A 19,230-nucleotide genomic window follows, 5' to 3' on the forward strand; every position below is an offset into this window, starting at 1 on the left:
AATGAACATGTGTCACACATGAGGCAGGCCCGTCGGCATGCCTGGCCCATCAGGACGCAGGCCCTGTGGACACATCTCAGATGAGCTTTGGGAGGAGAGAACCTGGACAGTCTGGGTTGGGATACATTGAACAGAGAAAAGGAAGAAGAGGAAAGTGTGGGTGCGTTCAAGGCAGGACAATTAGCTGGAGTCCAAGACTTGCCCAGGAAAATATCAGACTAACCTGGACATGACAGGCTGGGATCTAGTCAAGTAATGTGACTTATTCACTCGGTCTGTACTCACTCGGCACGTGCTTATTATGGCACTGAACTGTTCTAGGTGCTAGGAATACAGCGGGAACAGGACAGGCCGGGGGCCTGTTTGAAGGGAACTACCTGGCTGAAGATGGTAAATAAATAAACGAGCTAGCTTCTGAGAGCACTAGATGCTACACAGTGTGATATGAAGGGGGTGAACAGGGTGGGTTGCCATTTTAGGAAGGGTAGTTAGGGAAGGGTGACATTTGAACTGTGGCCTCCATGATGAGAAGGGCTAGCCCTGTGCAGAGCAGGATGACATTCCTGGCTGAACGAAAGGCTGGTGCAAAGGAGTGCTGAGGGAAGCGTTTAGCAGCCTGGAATGAAATCCAAGACAAAAAAGTGTTCAGCATGGAAGAAGGGAGTGGAAAACAGGCCAGCTAGCAAGTCTTCAGCCCCGTGAGAGAGGAGAAGGAAATGTAGTCCAGAGCGAGGCTAGGGTGGAAAACAGCTTGGTCCTGGTGTGTAAAGTTAAACATTCACACACTCTATGACCCAAAAGTTCCACCTCTGCACACATATGCCAGAGACACTCTTGCACATGTTACCAAGAAACAGGAAAGGTTGTGGGTATAGTCACGTGATGGATTATTATACAGCAAAGAAAATGAATGAACTACAGCTCTGCATGACATGGATGCATCTTAGAAACATACTATCTAGTGGCAAAGGTGGCATGACACGACTTTTATAAATATTAAAACCAGCAAAAACGTATTAAATTGTTTAGAGATATGTATGCACATATGTGATAGGATCATTTTTTAACAAGGCAAGGAAATTAATACAAATTTCCAGACCGCCTTTACTACGGAGGAGTGTTGAGGAACAGAGCAGGGAAAGAGGCCCTAGGACATTACAACCATGTCCGTAACGTTCTAGCGCTTAAGTTGCATGTGGATTCAATCTAAAATGTCCATTTTATTATTATACTTTATATGTGTTCCATATATTACTTTGTGTATGTCAGCTATCACATAATTTTTGCAAAGGCAGCAGCGTGGGACAGGTCCTGCAGGGCCTTGAAGCCATGATAAGTATTTTGGATTTTATCCAAAATGCCATTTGAAGGTGACACAATCTGATTCTTCATTTGAAATATGACTCAGGCAATTGAGAATAGAAGCACTTAGACAAGGAGGACACTGTTGTCATGACTTCAGGGAAAGAGAAGGTGAGAAGTGATCCTGAACGCTTCTTCAGGATATGTTTTGTAGGTAGAACCAAGAGGACTCATTGATGGGATGGATTGTGGGGTCAAAGGGATCAAAGATGACTGGAGGTTTTTTATTTGCACAACTGCATGGATAAAGGTGTCATTTGTTAAGTCAAATGATGAAATCCAAGATAAAAAGTGTTCAGCATGGAAGAAGGGAGTGGAAATTAAGAGTTACATGTTGCATTTGCCCATGTTCCAGTAGGTAATAGGGACACATGAGTGTTTGAGCTGGGAAGTAGTATAATCCAAGTTGCAGTGTAGGAAACAGATCTAGCCACATTACACCAAGTGGATTGGGTAGGGAGAGATGGAGACTGTAGTTGCGGGAGTGTCGAGTTGTACAGCGAGGGGCTGGTGGGGGGTTAAGACGGGGAACATAACTGAGCGGAGTGGGGAGGGAGGGTGGCAGTTCATTCAGCAGATTCTATGGGGGCCATATCTGTAAAGACAAGTCTCCCATCCTTAAAGAATTCATAGTTTCATCGAGGAAAGGGACACACACACGATAATTAATTTACACTCTTCTTCACATTTTGTAAAATACTGTCAAATCCGCCATCACATTTGAGTGTCACAACATTCCAGTGTGATTGTGGCAAGGATGGTCATCCCCACTTTATCCTTAGGAAGACTAAGGTATACAGAGTTCCACACAGCCTGTCCTGAGTAAATGCAGAAGCCAGAACTCGGATCCAGGGTCTTCTGACTCTGAATCAGGCACTGTGTCCACAACAGAGTGTAATATTACAACTTTGTTCGGGGTATTAGATGAGGCCTTGTGAAGGAGGCATCATATCAACTGCCTCAAAGGAGGAAGAAAATTTAACGAGGCAGAGAATCAGAAAAAGAGTTTTGCAGGCCACAGCAGGGGAGGAGTTGGGCCGTGGGAAAGTGGTCAAAGGACAGATGTAGGAAGCACTGCTGGAAGGAAGGGACTGATGGGACTTTGTGTCCTTGCCGCAGGTTGGAAGCACAGTCCTCTTCCGCTGTCAAAAGGGCTACCTGCTTCAGGGCTCCACCACCAGGACCTGCCTCCCAAACCTGACCTGGAGTGGAACCCCACCTGACTGTGTCCGTGAGTGCAGACTTCACCCACATCCCAGAAAAATTCCTCTTGCCCCAGCTGGGCATCTGGGACATGCTTGAATCCTCTGAATGACAGGGAGCTCACAACTCCCCATGTGAACCGACATCAGTCTGTTTGTAGTCCTTACGCGTTAGGGCCTCACAGAGGACTTCCACACAAAAGCCTTTCTGATACTGGAAGGCAGTCCCTATGCCTTAGCAAAGAAAAAACTATCCAGTGGCAGCAAAAACTAACAACTACAAGGCCAGGCCTCAGGGTGGAGAGATCAAGCTTTTGACCCTTTACCCCTTTACCCCTCAGGAGGTGCTGCAGGCTAGGTTCCCCATGCCCAGAGTCAACCAAGCCGATATCCACATGATCTCCATCTTGGCCATTCCTCTAGACACAGAGCTTGGGGTTAGGGTAGAGGATTAGGGAGCGGGGATGCTTGGCATGAAAGGGACTAGAAGGGGAAGGAAGAGGATATTCTATCTAGGAACAGAGGAATGGTCAAAAGGGCCCCTGAAGCCCCTAATCTCCTCCGGTCCAATGAGGTCTTTCCTCTCATCCAGCCCACCACTGCAGGCAGCCAGAAACGCCAACGCATGCCAACGTCGGGGCCCTGGACTTGCCCTCCATGGGCTACACACTCATCTACTCCTGCCAGGAGGGCTTCTCCCTCAAGGGTGGCTCCGAGCACCGCACCTGCAAGGCGGATGGCAGCTGGACAGGCAAGCCGCCCATCTGCCTGGGTGAGTGTGCCTGCTCGGGGAAGCTCTCCAGGGTGGGAGGCTGAAGGTGCCAGCTGAGCTTGAGCTGAAAGAGGGCAAAAGAGAAGGAAGGAATCACATTTCCAGGAGCTGGATCCTGCTTCTGATTTTCTAAGGTTTTGGGTCTAGAAGAGCAAACCAGAGAGCGGTCTAAAAAGGTGCATACTCAACCCACCCCAAGGGTTGCCCCCTTTGCCTCGGCTGAAACACTCACAGGATCGCATTTCATCATCAGACAGAGGAAAGTGCTTTCTTCCACCAACCTGGAGTGACGCATTACGCATATTACACCCTTGATAAAACGGCACCCGCCTGTAGGTCCCTTGGGGTTACGAGGATGTCCCAGACCTCCTTCCCCTCTTCTTCATTCACTCGTTCTCTATTGATTGAGAGTTCATGAGGCCCCATGCCTGCACTAAGCATGAGGGATTCGGAGGGAAAAAACACAATCCTGCCATGTGGAAGACAGACACATTATCAGATTTTATATCTGGAGTGCCTGGAGGAACATGGAGATGTGCCAAATGCTGTAGGAATGAGGAGAAAGGGCACTAAAGTGGGGGAAAGGAGAAGTCAGGGAGGACTTCCTGGAGAAGGTGATGTCTGAGTCCAGTCTTGAGAGAAAGGATTAAGGATAAAGGATTAGTTGAGTGCTGGAATAGCATTAAACTCTCTGATAGGCACTGACCTTACCAGATACCAGGCATTGTGCTAAGTGCTTTGTATGTTTCAACTCATTTAATCTTCACAAGATCCTATGAGGCTATTTAATATATGAGGAAACTAGGGCACAGAGAAGTTAATTAATGTGTCCAAGGTCCCCAGCTGAGAAAGGTTAAGAGCTGAAGATCCATACCCTGATGGTCTAACTTTAGGATCTATGACTATTTTGCTATCCTGCTACTCAGAGGGAAGCCTTCAGGGTCAGAGATTGTATCAGAGCTAGAACTTACTAACGGTGTTTTATTTTCATTGTATCGCTTGTAAATTTCTTTTGTTTTCCACATATGGTAGTAATATAAAGTACATTTACTGAAGTACGTTTATTAAGTTTTTATTGTGATAGAATATACATAATATAAAATTTTAAGTGCACAATTCAGTGGCATCAGTTATGTTTATGATATTGCACAGCCATCACCACTATCCATTTCCAGAATTTTTTCATTATCTTGAACAGAAACTCCATACCCATTAAACAATAACTGCCATTTCCCCCTTCTCTTAGCCCATGGAAACTGCTGTCATACTTTCTGCCTCTGTGAATTTGCCTATTCTAAGTACCTCATGTTAGTGGAATCATACAGTATTTGTTTTTTTGTGTCTGGCTTATTTCCCTTAGCATAATGTTTTCAAGATTTATCCATGTTGTGGCATCTGTCAGAATTTCTTTCCTTCTTATGCATGAATCATATTTCATCATACGGACATCACTTTTTGTTTATCCATTCACCTGTTGATGGCTCTTTAGGTTGTTCACACTTTTTGGCTATTACAAATAATGCTTCTGTGAACATACATGCACATGTTTTTGTTTTAGTATGTTTTCAGTTCTCCTGGGTACATATCTAGGAGAACAGTAACTCTATGTGTAATATTTTGAGGAACTGCCAAAGTTTTCCAAAGTGCCTGCACCATGTTATTCCCACCAGCAAAGTCTCGGGGTCCAGTTTCTCGACATCCTTCCCAACAGTTGTCTGCCCTGTTTCAGTGTATCTATCATCAGTGGGTATAAAGTGGTATCTCATTGTGGTGTTTTTTATTGTTTGAATTTTCATCCAATTAATTATTTTTTAATTGACAAATAAAAGTTGTATATATGTAGAGTGTACAGCATGATGTTTTGATATACGTATACATTGTGGAGTGGCAAAGTCATGTTAATCAACATATCCATTAACTTCATATACTTGCCATTTTTTGTGGGAAGAACACAAAATCTACTCTCAGTAATTTTCAAGTACACAGTGCATTGTTGTTAACTGTGGTCACCATGATGTACAAGAGATCTTGAACTTATTCCCCATCTAACTGAAATTCTGTGCCCTTTGACCATCATCTTTCCAATTCCAACCCCCCAGTACCACCCCACCCTAGCTCCTGGTATCCACCATTCTCTACTTCTATTAATTAGTTCAATTATTTTAGATTCCACAGATAAGTGAGATTGTGCAGTATTTGTCTTTCTGTACCTGGCTTATTTCACTTAACATAATATCCTCCAGGTTCATCCATGTTGTCACAAATGGCAGGATTTATTTCTTTTTTGAGGCTGCATAGTATTCCATTGTGTATATATTCCACATTCTCTTTATCCATCCATCCACTGATGGGCACTTAGGTTGTTTCCACATCTTGGCTATTATGTTGCAATAAACCTGAGAGTGCAGATATCTCTTTGACTTACTGATTTTGTTTCCTTTGGATGTATACTCCATAATGGTATTGCTGGATCATATGGTAGTTCTATTTTTAATTTTTTGAGGAACCCTCATACTGTTTTCCATAATGGTTGTATTAACTTAAATTCCCACTAACAGTGTGCAAGAGTTTCCTTTTCTCCACCACCTTACCAACACTTGTTATCTTTAATCTTATTTATAATAGTCCTAACAGGTAGGAGGTGATATCTCATTGTGGGTTTCATTTGCATTTCCCTGATGGTTAGTGATGTTGAGCATTTTTCATATACCTGTTGGCCATTTTATGTCTTCTTTCGAGAAATGTCTATTCAGATCCTTTGCCTGTTTTTAAATCAGGTTGTTTATTTTCTTGCTATTGAGTTGTTTTAGTTCCTTCTATATGTTCCTTAAATGTTAATCTCTTATCAGATGTATGGTTTACAAACAATTTCTCCTATTCCATAGGTTGCCTCTTCACTCTGTTGTTTTTTGTTTTTTGTTTTTTTGGGTTTTTTTTGTTGTTGTTGTTTCTTTTGTTTTTTTTTTTTTTTTTTTTGCTGTGCAGAAGCTTTTCAGTTTGATGTAATCTCATTTGTCTACTTTTGCTTTTGTTGCCTATATCATTGTGCAAAAATGATTTATATTTCCTTAATGGCTAATAGTGCTCATCACTTTTTTATGTGTATGTCTTCCTTAGAGAAATGTCTATTCAAATACTTTGTCCATTTTTTACTGATTTATCTTTTTACTGTTGAGTTGAAAGAGTTCTTTCTCTATCTAAAATACAAGGCCTTTATAAGGTACATGATTTGCAAATTGTTTCCCATTTCGTGGGGTTTCTTTTCACTCTCTTGTTGATGTTCTCTGAAGCACCAGTGTTTTTAATTTTGATAAAATCCAACTTATCTATTTTGGGGGTTGCATATGCTTTTGATGTCGTATCTAAGAAACTTTGACACATCCAAAGTCACAAAGATTTATGCCTATGTTTTATTCTTAGAGATTTATAGTTTTACCTCTTACATTTATGTCTTTGATCCATTTTGAATTAATTTTTTATGATACTAGGTTACAGTCCAAACTCATTCTTTTGTGTGTGGACATCCAGTTGTTCCAGCACCACTTGTTGGCAAGACTATTCTTTCCCTATTGAATTGCCTTGACACTCCTGTCAAAAACCATTTGACCATAAATGTATGAGTTTATATCTGGATTCTCTATTCTATTCCATTGATCTCTATGACTGTCTTTATGCCATTACCACCCAGCCCTGATTACTGTAGCTTTATAGTAAGTTTTCAAATTGGCAAGTGTCCCAGTCTGGGCAACCTAGGGAGACTACATGTCTACAAAAAAATAAAAGTGAAGAAATTAGCCAGGAGTGGTGGTGTATGCCTGTAGTCTTAGCTCTTCAGAAGGCTGAGGTGGGAGGATCACTTGAGCTCAGGATTTGGAGGTTACAGTGAGCTATGATTATACCACTGCACTCCAGCCTGGATAACAGAGCAAGATTTTGTCTCTAAATAAAAATATTTTTTTAAATGAAAGAAAAGAAAAAAATTGGAAAGTATCAATTATCCAACTTTGTTCTTTTTTAAGATTGTTTGCCTATTGTTTTGCCTTTTGTTTCTACACAGATTTTAAGATTGGCTTGTCAAATTCTGCAAACTGGAGAGCTGGAATTTTGGCAGGAATTGCATTGAATCTGTAGATCAATTTGGGGAGTATTGCCATCTGAACAGTATTAAGGTTTCCAATCAATGAACATGTGATGTCCTTCCATTTATTTAGATGTTTTATATTTTTCAGTGTACAAGTCTTGCATTTGTTTGGTTACACTTATTCTTAAATATTTTAATCTATTATTATAGCTACTTTTATTTAAAAATATATAATGTTTTAGATGCAGCTGAATTCAACCCGTTACTCTATGATCTTGAGCAAGCCCTTTCATTTCTCTGCCTCTCAACAAGTTTCTCTGCTGTAACATGGGGACAATAATCTCTACTTCAGAGTTCTGAGAGCAGAGTAAATGAAGAAGTGCCTGTCACAGTACCTCACACGTAAGATGCTCTCTCCTTCTTTGCTCCCTTCCTCTTACGAAACCTAAGACGACAAAGCATTCTGTTCAGAAGTACACTTGCCTTGAGTCACTGCAGAAACTTTCTCCACGGCACTCTGTGTACTCAGCCATAGGCTGACCTCCAGAGTTGAAGGAGGTTTGCTAAAGCTGTGCTCCCCGCCAGGGCAGACAGTGGGAAGCCCACCCTTAATGGCAACAAGGCAGATTTTCTATTGTTTCTCTGCAAAAAGAAGAAAAGACATCAATATTTACTGACCATGACTTTCTGTTCATAACCTCATTTATTCAGCACAGACCTGTGAAGTATGTTTTAGTTTTTTCCATGTTTCAAATGAGGAGGCAAAGACTCTGAGTGGTAAAGTTACTAGTCAAGGTCATACAGTCATTAAGTGACACTGCTGGGACGTAAACCTTGGCTGTCTGGCTCAGGCCCAGAACTTTTGCCTTTGCTTTGCCTGTGAGGGCTTCTTGGTCTTAATCTCATCATTCCAAGGGAGGAATGCACTCCTTTGCAACTCACACCAGGGCTCACAGAGCTCACTGTTGATGGGTAGAAGTTCCTCCTTCATGCGAGGCATCTGGAAGGAAAGCACAGTCGAGGACAGGACTTCTTTTTTTTTTTTTTTTTTTTGAGACAGAGTCTCGCTCTGTCGCCCGGGCTGGAGTGCAGTGGCCGGATCTCAGCTCACTGCAAGCTCCGCCTCCCGGGTTTACGCCATTCTCCCGCCTCAGCCTCCCCAAAGTTTTCTTTTTTTTTTTTTTTTTTGAGACGGAGTCTCGCTCTGTCGCCCAGGCTGGAGTGCAGTGGCCGGATCTCAGCTCACTGCAAGCTCCGCCTCCCGGGTTCGGGCCATTCTCCTGTCTCAGCCTCCTGAGTAGCTGGGACTACAGGCGCCCGCCACCTTGCCCGGCTAGTTTTTTGTATTTTTTAGTAGAGACGGGGTTTCACTGTGTTAGCCAGGATGGTCTCGATCTCCTGACCTAGTGATCCGCCCGTCTCGGCCTCCCAAAGTGCTGGGATTACAGGCTTGAGCCACCGCGCCCAGCCCCCAAAGTTTTCAATGAGGGCATTCAGGGAGTCTGTGCACTTGGATGGGAAAATGTACACCTTTATTTTCCTTTACTTTTTACTGGAATGTAGCAGCTCCTTTAATTCTGAACGTAGACAACAACCATTAGGAGTGTTAGCACCTGTGACTTTGTCACCCATAGAAATTGAAGAGATTTTTGTTTACATTCCCGTTGCTACCAATATCATGAAATATTGTTCATGTTCCTGACTACTTCAAGATTATGGTCATTTCTAGACTCGCTGCTAGATCCCATTATTTAATATAGTGATAAAGTATCACATATACCACTATATGCTAATGTCTTGTCTACTATTTTAATAACTCCAGCTAATAAAATGGACTTCCTTTGTAACTCTTAATATTTTTTTATTCTGAGAGGGATCCACAGCATCATCAGACCATCAAAGTAGTCCACCTCCTGGTCTAAAAAATAGTAAGTCCAAAGCAAGATCTCAAAGAACCCATTGACCTAAGGTCAGACAGGTGGCCATTATTTTTCCAACAGAGTATGAACCAAAAGCTGAACCTGTTTTCTTCCACTCTTTTTCCCCAGCAGAGGTCCGGCCCAGTGGGAGACCCATCAATACTGCCCGGGAGCCACCGCTCACCCAAGCCTTGAGTATGTATGGTCCAGATCATTGGCTCAAGAAACTGGTGTTACTTTTTTCACAGAGTTAGCCAGAAAACACGAGTTGCTGAGAGTTGCTGAGTGCCTAGAGGAAGGCCATGAGAACTATCTATAGATCTGGATGGCTTTCCCTACCCACCTCTCCAGCCCAGGCAGACTTCAGAAGAAAGTGAGCCTGAAGGAAGCAGAAACTTCATCTGGAAGAAAGAGCTAGTGCCTTCCAACTGGAAGCTCTGGAACTGTTAATTACTACAGCCCCTCCTGGCATAGGACTGGCCAGTGTGTGGTCATACAAACACATCGACCCAGGTCATGCCTGGGGAGCTTCCTGGAAATGGTTACAGTTTAAGATAGGTCTGGGGTCTTTCCAAGTATCACATCCAGAACTGGACACAGACTGCAGATGTGGCCTGGCCAATGCCAGATTCTTAGAGACTATCACATCCTTTTATGAACCTTCTACTTTTATTTATCACATTAGCATGTGTATTATGCAGGAAACGAGGCTAGATTTGCCATCAGAAACTCAATTTGAGTGCCATTTTGGTCACTGACCAGCTGTGTCCTTGGACAAGTGAGCTTCGCCTCTTAAGCTTCAGTAAAATAGAGATCATAATAATTGCCATAGAGAATGATTACAAGGATGAATGACAATTTTAGTAGCTATCACCGATTAAGCGCTTTTACACATGCAATATCATATAACATACAATTTACAACATTAGTCATTTAACCCCTACAATAACCCCGATAAGGTAGACGGGATGGCCACCATTTATAGGAATACAGGCATAGCCTTTACAGGGAGAAAGTTAAGCCTTTTGCACATGATCAGAGAACTGATAAGTGACAGAGCTAAGATTAGACTCTGGGTCTGTCTGACTTCACTTGCCCATGTTCCGATTCACCATGCTATACTGACATGTCAGTTTTCTCTCTCTTCTCCCCTCTTCCCTTTCTCCATCTCTTAAACACTTCTCCTTTTCTCTTTTCTTCTCCCTTCTTCTCTCCCTCATTTTCTAGTTCCCTGTCTATATCTTTTTAAATAATTTAATTTTAATTGACAAATAATAGACATATATTTATAGGGTACAATGTGATATTATTCTATATATATACACATTATGGAATAAATAAGCTAATTAACATACCTATCATCTCACTTAGTTATTTTTTTGTGATGAGAACATTTAAAATCTACTCTCTTGGACGGGAATGGTGGCTCACGCCTGTAATCCCAGCACTTTGGGAGGCCGAGGTGGGCAGATCACCTGAGGTCAGGAGTTTGAGACCAGCCTGACCAACATGTTGAAACCTCATCTCTACTAAAAATACAGAATTAGCCTGGCATGGTGATGCATGCCTGTAATCCCAGCTACTTGGGAGGCTAAGGCAGGAGAATTGCTTGAACCCAGGAGGCAGAGGTTACAGTGAGCTGAGATCACACCACTGCACTCCAACCTGGGCAACAAGAGCAAAACTCCATGTCAACAAAAAAGTCTACTCTTTCAGCAATTTTGAAATGTACAATCCATTCTTATTAACTATAGTCACCATGACATGCAGTAGATCACCAAAACTTATACCTCCAGTCTAATGGAACCTTTGTACCCTTTGACCATCTCCCCATCACCCTCCACTCTGCCCCAGCCTCTATAACCATCATTCTACTTTCTACTCCAATGAGTTCAACTTTTTTAGATTCCATATGTAAGTGAGATCATATGATATTTGTCTTTGTGTGCCTGGCTTATTCCACTTAACGTAAGGTCCTCCAGTTCGTACATGTTGCCGCAAATGAAAGAATTTCCTTCTTTTTAAAAGTTGTCTAGTATTCCATAGTGTATGTATATATACCCTTTTCTTTATTTGTTCATTCATTCACGGACACTTGGGTTGTTTCCCTATCCTGGCCATTGCGAATGATGCTGCAATGAACATGGGAGTGGATATTTATTTCAGTTCCCTCCACCCATCCACTCTGAGACACAAGAGGAGAAGAGGCCAGAGCGCTCTACCACCCTCCCCACGTTAGACGTTGGGGAAAGGAAACAATCCCAGTGAGTGGGCTGGGATCAGTCATCAGGTCACCCCAATTCTGGCAGCATACACAAAGTCCTCCTCACCTCTATTTCTCAATTCCTCTAGTTCCTGGTGATGTTTTTGCCAAGAATTCCCTGTGGAAAGGGGCCTATGAATACCAGGGGAAGAAGCAGCCAGCCATGCTCAGAGTGACTGGCTTCCAAGTTGCCAACAGCAAGGTCAATGCCACCATGATTGACCACAGTGGCGTGGAGCTGCACTTGGCTGGTAAGGAGCAGACCTCTCTATGGAAGCCAGGAGGATGGATGGGCACATACCCTTAGCAAGGATGAGCCTAATGGCATTGCATCATACTGTCATGCAAGGCTCAGACTTGTCTGGTAGTCAGGGAAGAGGAAATGTCTATTCATCTTTACATAATAAAGCACCATGGACTAAAGGGAAATGTTTAAATGGCAAATATTAATAACTTGAATATATAAAGAACTCCTACAAACAAAGGGAAAAGACTGATATCCCTAAACTGAACCAAAAATAGGGGCAGAGACTTCCCAGGAGCCAAAGTACAGTCAGTCAACAAACAAAGGAAAAAATATTTCTCAGCAATCATCAAAAAAAAAGTAAACACAAAACATCATTTTCCACTTACACTATCAACTCAAGAGTGTCTTTAAATGATAACACTTAGTGCAGGTCGGTTTCAGCCATGAAGGCCAAATTCTAAAATGGTACAGTTCTGGGAAAACGATTTGGCGATTTGTATCAAGATGCTTGAAAATGATTGGACCCATTAATTACATTTCTAACAATTTTTGTCGTAAGAAGATATGGAGGGAGTCAAACATTTTTAAATAAAGGCTGTTCCCATTACAAGGCCATTTGTGGTATGTAAAAACTGGAACTAGAAAATTTCCCTAAAATAGAGAAATGGGTATTTTAATGATAGTAGATCTACTAGATGAAATATTATGCCAGTGTTAAGGGAAATGCATTCATTATAATATATTTAAAATATGACTCCAGTTTTTTAAAGGAAAACATTACATTCATGAGAAAGAAAACTGGAATTATTTACAGTAACGTGGTTATTTCTTAGTGAGATCAGGAGAAATTATTTTTTCTTCATGCATCTTGGCATTTTCTAAAATTTTCCCAATTTTCAATCTTCCTATAATCAGAAAAAGTACCTTAGAAAACAGTGTTTGTTGAATACGTGGATAGATAAATCAATGTGTGAGTGAATTAACATGTTAATGCACAACCCCACATACAATCCTATCTACACACCTATGCAACTGCGGGATAACATTTGCTCATTTCACACATGATAGACACATTCACATGCTCCCATGGCCATGCCCTCATGAACTGTTGCACCCATTGAACTATCTGTACATCAGTGGACAGATTAAAACACACAAAATCATATTCTCACACATGCCTGTGTCAATAGGATCACAACCTCAACCCAGTAATCCAATTATTAACATACATATGCATATCTTAATAATTCTTGCATATAACCACATTCAGCCTACACAAACCCACACTCAACACTACACTTACAGCTTAAAGGTATGTGGGGAATGTTTATATCAACATCTACACATGAAATTCCACCCAGAAACTTACACCCACCAACCCACAAATTTTAGTTTTGAAATTTTCCCAGATCTTTCATGTGTAACCCCAGAACTTTATTTCCCAGGAACTTACAAGAAAGAAGATTTTCATCTCCTACTCCAGGTGTACCAGATTACAGGGCCGGTGGAGATCTTTGTGAATCAGTTCAGAGATGATCACTGGGCTTTAGATGGACACGTAAGTTCAGCAAACTCACCTCCTCCCCTGATTCCCAGATCACTGACAGGGAAGAGGAGGACAAAAGGGTGTGTGAACTCCTAGGATCAATCTGGAAACTTGGGAGGAGGTTTTCTGTGAGGCCCTGCCTAGGAGCAGCAAGAGGGTCCTCATCTGCTAATGAAACAGGCAAAGGAAAAGATTTTAAAAGCCAGAGAGTTGGAGTAAGTTCTGTTGTTTGAACAGAAAGCAAGGGATGAAGATCGGGGGCAGAGGGAATTCAGGCTAGTTGAAGGTATTGACGTGGTGGGTGGGAGCTGGAAGAAGGCAGTGGGTCTCACATGACTACCTTGAACTTCTGCTCACACTTGAGGATGCAGATTGTCAGTGATTTAGCAGAGCTTTGAGAGACCAGGACATGGCAGAGGGATAGGACTTTCTTGCATTCCCTTGTGGAAAAGACATTCTATTCTAGGGCTTTCTTGAGGTGGAAGCTGGGTCTCCAGTGACACTTCTCTGGCCATACCTTCCTATGTCACACATAGTGGAGTTGAGCATAGCATCCCCTGCCACGTCCTCCATTTCTCTGTCTTGGATTGCTGGAGCTAGAAGAGAAAGCATAGAATGAAGCGAGAGGTCGTGGTAGAGCAGAATAGCAGAGAGCTAGGGAGTCACAGTGCATTCTCATGGACAGGACCAGCTGGTGGAGGGCTGCGGCAGCGTTGACTTTGCTTCATAAGCACATCAGGAGAACCAAGTGGCTTCTCCAGCGACTGGCACATATGGGTAGTTCCTTGGTAGGCCCAAGGGTATCTGTAGGTCCCCTTCGTAATCCAAGTATGGGCCAGCTTCAATCATCGTGGCCCAAAAGCTGTGCAGGAACAATAGACTCCACCATCCAGGAGGGTCGAAGCTGGGACATGGAGCTAGGAGTGCAGGCCAGGGGAAGATGACAATGGGGCTCCAGAGGGCCAGGAACAGCTGGAGCTACTGCCTAGGACGCCAAACAACCATGGAGCCTTTTGATAGCCAGTGAGGCGTGTTTTGGGGGACAGCTGGGGAGGGCAGGCAGAGGCTGCTTCTAGCCACGGAGTATAGGTTGGAAGTAGCCAGGAGCGCAGGCATCCTCACAGCATGCCCTCAGCTGCTGCGGCCCCAGACTGCACATTTGGGGGTCTGCATCTGTCACATGAGCATCAGTGGCAGGAGTTTAGGTCCCCAGCTACGCCCCCTAAAAAATTAATAGCTCTTAGAACTGTGACGAACTCTCCAATACCTTTAATCTGCAAGGGACATTTTCACCATGGCTCTGTATGTTCCTAATGCTCCAAAAGGTGGTTTTTCATCACAGTAATAACAGCTACCATGCATCTAAGGCCTATAAATTAAGCATTCTGAAGTGTTTCATCTTTATTAACTCATTTCATCCTTACAGCCACCCTATGACATAGGTACTGTTACTATTCTCATTTTGCATATGAGAAGCTGAGGCACAGACAGATTAAGTGATTTGACCAGTAGAAAATAAAATCTTCCTCCTACCTCATACATGTAGTTGGTGCCCCTGCCCCACCCCGGGCTCCCCGGTCACACCCACCCTTGCCTGGCTGTGGGCAGAGAACAAACCCTGTGTGTCGGAGCAGCAGGTCAGTGGGTGACTCTGACCTGCTGGGCAGCAAGTACGATGAGAGAGGAGTTCTAGATCCTTCCAGCAGCCTCCCACTTGCTCTCTGTGCTCCCCTCCATCACAGGTCTCGTCAGAGTCCTCCGGAGGCACCTTCATCTACCAAGGCTCCGTCAAGGGCCAAGGCTTTGGGCAGTTTGGCTTTCAAAGACTGGGTAACTAGTGCTTGTCCCCCGGAAGTGTGGGCCCGGGTGGGTGGGAGAGAAACCGTGTGTGCCGCAGGCAGGTAGAGGACTGGGGAAGTTGAACAGTGTGAGGCGGGGATGCTTGGCCTCTTTGGGATTAGGGACGCCTTTTGAGATTCTGACAAAAGCTATGGAATATCTCTCCAAAAGCAAACACATATGCATGACCCACTCAACCTTTGACAAAGTTTCCTGCTCAGACCTGGAGGGGAGAGCCCCCAACTCCAGGGACACTGGGTCTTAGATACGGCCCCCAGCCACACCCCCAGCCAGCCCTCAGGTGTCACCCCTGCCTCAATGAAGAGCAACATTGTGGAGCGTCTTAGGGCTCCCAGGGTGCCTTTACTGTGATGTCGTTTCTGTCCTAGCCCAGTCCTAGAAGGCTGGTTTTGTGCCCATTGTACAGATGAGAAAACTGAGAGTCAAGGCCACTTCCCTCCCTGGTCCTTCCGTGGCCTCTTTACCTAGCATGCTTCCTGTCATTCATGTCAAACATCCACACCTTGGAGCCTGGTCCTGGCCTAGAGCCTCCAGGTGCCCAGCCTCGGACTCTGGTAGCAGGAGGGGTCTGGTTTCTCAGAAGCAGGGGAGGGGGAAACAGGAGGCAGCCATGGGTACATGAGAGCCTCTCTGTACCCCAGGCACTGACACCTCCCGTCCCCAGAGCCCCTGCCTGCCGAGGCAGTCCACTGCACGTCCTCTGGCTCCGAGCTCCGGAAAGCTTCTCTGGACTGAGCCACGGTCTGCCCCCACCTCTCCCACCCACACTGCTCCTCCCCCGGAATTGCCCCAGCTCTGCCCTCGTGAGCTGCATGGACTTGAGACCACTGTCTTCCACACAGCACCCTTCACCTACTCCAAGATGACCAGGCACGCTGCAAATGCCTTAGAAAATCACAGTTTTTGTCCTGGCTCCACAGCAGACATCCTGTCCCCTCAGAGCTCCAGCCCCTCAGTTAGCAGGGTGCCTAACGGGGGCCACAGTGTCTACTTGTGTTATTCTGAGCCTTCCCAGTCTGCAGGGGGAGGGCGAGGAAGGAGGATGCCTTCCAGAAGGAGGTGCCTCAGCTTCAACCAGAACAGTTATGCCTTCATCTATCTTATATTTTGGTGTCCCTGTAAGGTTTCATCTGATAAAAGGCTGCTACAGCCAAAAGAACTTTAGAGATTTACTCTGCACCCTTGTAAGAGTTTCCGTTGAGCCATGGTTTCAGCCTCCTCTGCGGGTGGTCCTCTGGGTGCCATCTGAGCGGCACAAGGTAGATGCATGCAGGACCCTGCCCCCAAGGACTGAGTGCGCACGTGGAGGCAGGCGGGCGGCCCTGGGCACACCTGCCTCCCGTGCTGAGCAGGAGTGAGGAGCACCCTGAGTGGCAGCCCTGCTCCCCAAGAGTGTGTAGTCAGGGAGGGCAGCCGACAGAGCCTCAAACTGTGTCTCTGTGACTTGATTTTTTTGCTTTGGGACTTTACAGACCTCAGGCTGCTGGAGTCAGACCCCGAGTCCATCGGTCGCCACTTTGCTTCCAACAGCAGCTCGGTGGCAGCCGCAATCCTGGTGCCTTTCATCGCCCTCATCATTGCGGGCTTCGTGCTCTATCTCTACAAGCACAGGTACCACGCAGGAAGGAGGCAGGACGGGCATCAGGCGGGCCCTCCCTCTCTCCCTGGAGCCCCCCCCCGCCCCACCGCACCACTGCACCAGACCCCTAAGCCTCTCTGTGTCACTCTTTTCATGCTGTGGTCACTTCCTCTTTTATTGCCAGGAGAAGACCCAAAGTTCCCTTCAATGGCTATGCTGGCCACGAGAACACCAATGTTCGGGCCACGTTTGAGAACCCAATGTATGACCGCAACATCCAGCCCACAGACATCATGGCCAGCGAGGCGGAGTTCACAGTCAGCACAGTATGTACAGCGGTATAGCCACCCGGCCTGGCTGCCACCACCGCCACCGAGAGCCCCGCCTCCAGCAGCCGGTGAGCAAGGGTGTGGGAGGAAGACAGGTCATGACAGGCACAGACAGGGACCTGTGCATGCCAGGGGCTCCACCCAATGGAGTCGCACACGCCACACAGACACACCCAGTGAGAGGAGAGCTGTGCACTGAGCATCATTGTGTATCTGGCACTGAACCAGGCCCTTTGTGGATCTAACATATTGAATCCCTGCACCCCCTGTGAGGTAGAGGCTACTGGGAGCCCCATTACAGATGAGAAACCTGAGCTGCAGAGAAATTAACTTGAGCAAGATCACACAGCTCAGAAGGGGTGGGTTCAAAATCCCATCCCAGGCTGGCTGGCTGCAGAAACTGTGCTCCCCGCCCCTGGACTTGGCAGAACATCGGCGTGTATTAGTCTGTTTCTCTCCAGAGAAACAGAACCAACTGGATATATACATCCTCTGGGTCGAAGTCAAGCCCTGGAGATCTGTAGAGCTATACAGAGATGCACATATATGTGTGTATATAGGTATATTGTGTATATATATACTTTCATACACTATAAATGCAATACATATACCTATACATCTCTGTATCAATGTATATCCATACCTATCCATCTATATATAGATATGCATCTCCACAGAGTTATATGTATATGTTATATAGAGATAGAAATATAAATATATATATATATATATTTAGAGAGAGAGACTCATCTGAGGAACTGGCTGGCAAGGTGGAAATCTACAGGGCAGGCCAGCAGGCTAGAAATTCCAGCAGGAGTTGATGCTGTCATCTTGAGTCCGAAGGCAGTCAGAGAGGGAATTCCTTCCTCCTCGGAGCACCTCAGTCTTTTTCTTAAGGCCTTCAGCTGATTGAATGAGGCCCACACACATTGTGGAGACTCAAAGTCTACTGATTTCAGTGTTAATCATATCTAAAAAGATACCTTCACAGCAATATCCAGATTGGTGTTTGACCCGTCAACTGAGCACCAGAGCCTAGGCAGGTTGACTTACAAAATTCCCCGTCACATTGAACACAACAGAGGGGAGGAGCCCCCCAAGATATGGACAGAGGGGCAGACAGACCTGCATGTGTACACAGTCATGCACACACACACGCACATACGCACACACTCACGCAGGCATGCATCTGACAGGTCCACTGGGAAGGAACTGATGAATCTAAAAGGCACTGCCTCTTCCTCACTGTGTCCTCCTTCGATGACACCCTCACCTCTGGGACCTGGGACCCTTCAGGAGTTGCCCCAACACGATGTCCAAGCTTCTCCCCTCTGAGAACTGTCCTCCCACACATCCTGCTTTCTGGGGATAGGCAGATGCCCTCTCTCAGGTCCTGGGCTAAAGGGCTCTGGGGAGAAGAGTCACAGAGCCAGCCAGGTAGGGATTTCCAGTGAGGGCAGTGGAAAATCCACCAAGTGGGCCACCAGCCAAACCCAGGGCTAGTGCCGTGCTCCTTCGCCACACTCCTGTGCATGGCAGCTCACGTGGTGGATATTCCCAGCACACACAAATGGCAGTGCAGCGAGGAAACAGGCTTGTATGAGGGGGCCTGAGAAGGCCACCAACGGGGATGTTAGGGACGGTTCCTGCCGAGGGGGTTACAAGAGCAGCGAAGGTCATTATCACTGCCCAGCCCCTGACGTGCTTTACTCCCTTTCCACCTCACAACTCCAGGAGGATTTCACAGCCTCAGCCTGAGTCCCAGATGGTGAGCGAGTCAGGGATGCAGCAGTTGCAGCTCCTGAATACAAACAATTTATGGAAAGAGCTCTTCCCCATCTTTTTACGTCTCTCCAAAACAAACATTTAGATAAGGGTTCCCCCTTATTCCAGTGGGATTGTTTTAGCCTGCCAAAATTACTCCTCAAGTTTCATCTGTGTGCCCAATCTTCACTTTGTCCTACTCAGAACTCTTATCAACAGAAGGCAAAAGAGAAAAAGAAAAATCCCCTCTGACGATGTAAATCGGGGCTTGGAGATGATCAGTGACGAATCTGATTCACTGCATGA

The 19,230-nt window shown here is 45.2% G+C and overlaps 1 protein-coding gene across 1 annotated transcript in view; it reads left to right on the forward strand.

Moving 5' to 3' along the window:
• The window catches only part of CSMD2 (CUB and Sushi multiple domains 2), a 649,885-nt gene that overhangs the window by 627,230 nt on the left and 3,425 nt on the right, over positions 1-19,230 (forward strand). The window contains exons 63-70 of the mRNA XM_015134762.3: positions 2,482-2,593; positions 3,157-3,336; positions 9,469-9,531; positions 11,689-11,850; positions 13,292-13,404; positions 15,135-15,222; positions 16,725-16,863; positions 17,016-17,228. Of these exons, the coding sequence (XP_014990248.3) occupies positions 2,482-2,593; positions 3,157-3,336; positions 9,469-9,531; positions 11,689-11,850; positions 13,292-13,404; positions 15,135-15,222; positions 16,725-16,863; positions 17,016-17,175 (1,017 nt within the window). The 3' untranslated portion in view covers positions 17,176-17,228. The remainder of the gene's footprint in view (positions 1-2,481; positions 2,594-3,156; positions 3,337-9,468; positions 9,532-11,688; positions 11,851-13,291; positions 13,405-15,134; positions 15,223-16,724; positions 16,864-17,015; positions 17,229-19,230) is intronic.

This window comes from Macaca mulatta, chromosome 1 (assembly GCF_049350105.2).
Source record: "Macaca mulatta isolate MMU2019108-1 chromosome 1, T2T-MMU8v2.0, whole genome shotgun sequence".
NCBI classification, from domain to species: domain Eukaryota; kingdom Metazoa; phylum Chordata; class Mammalia; order Primates; family Cercopithecidae; genus Macaca; species Macaca mulatta.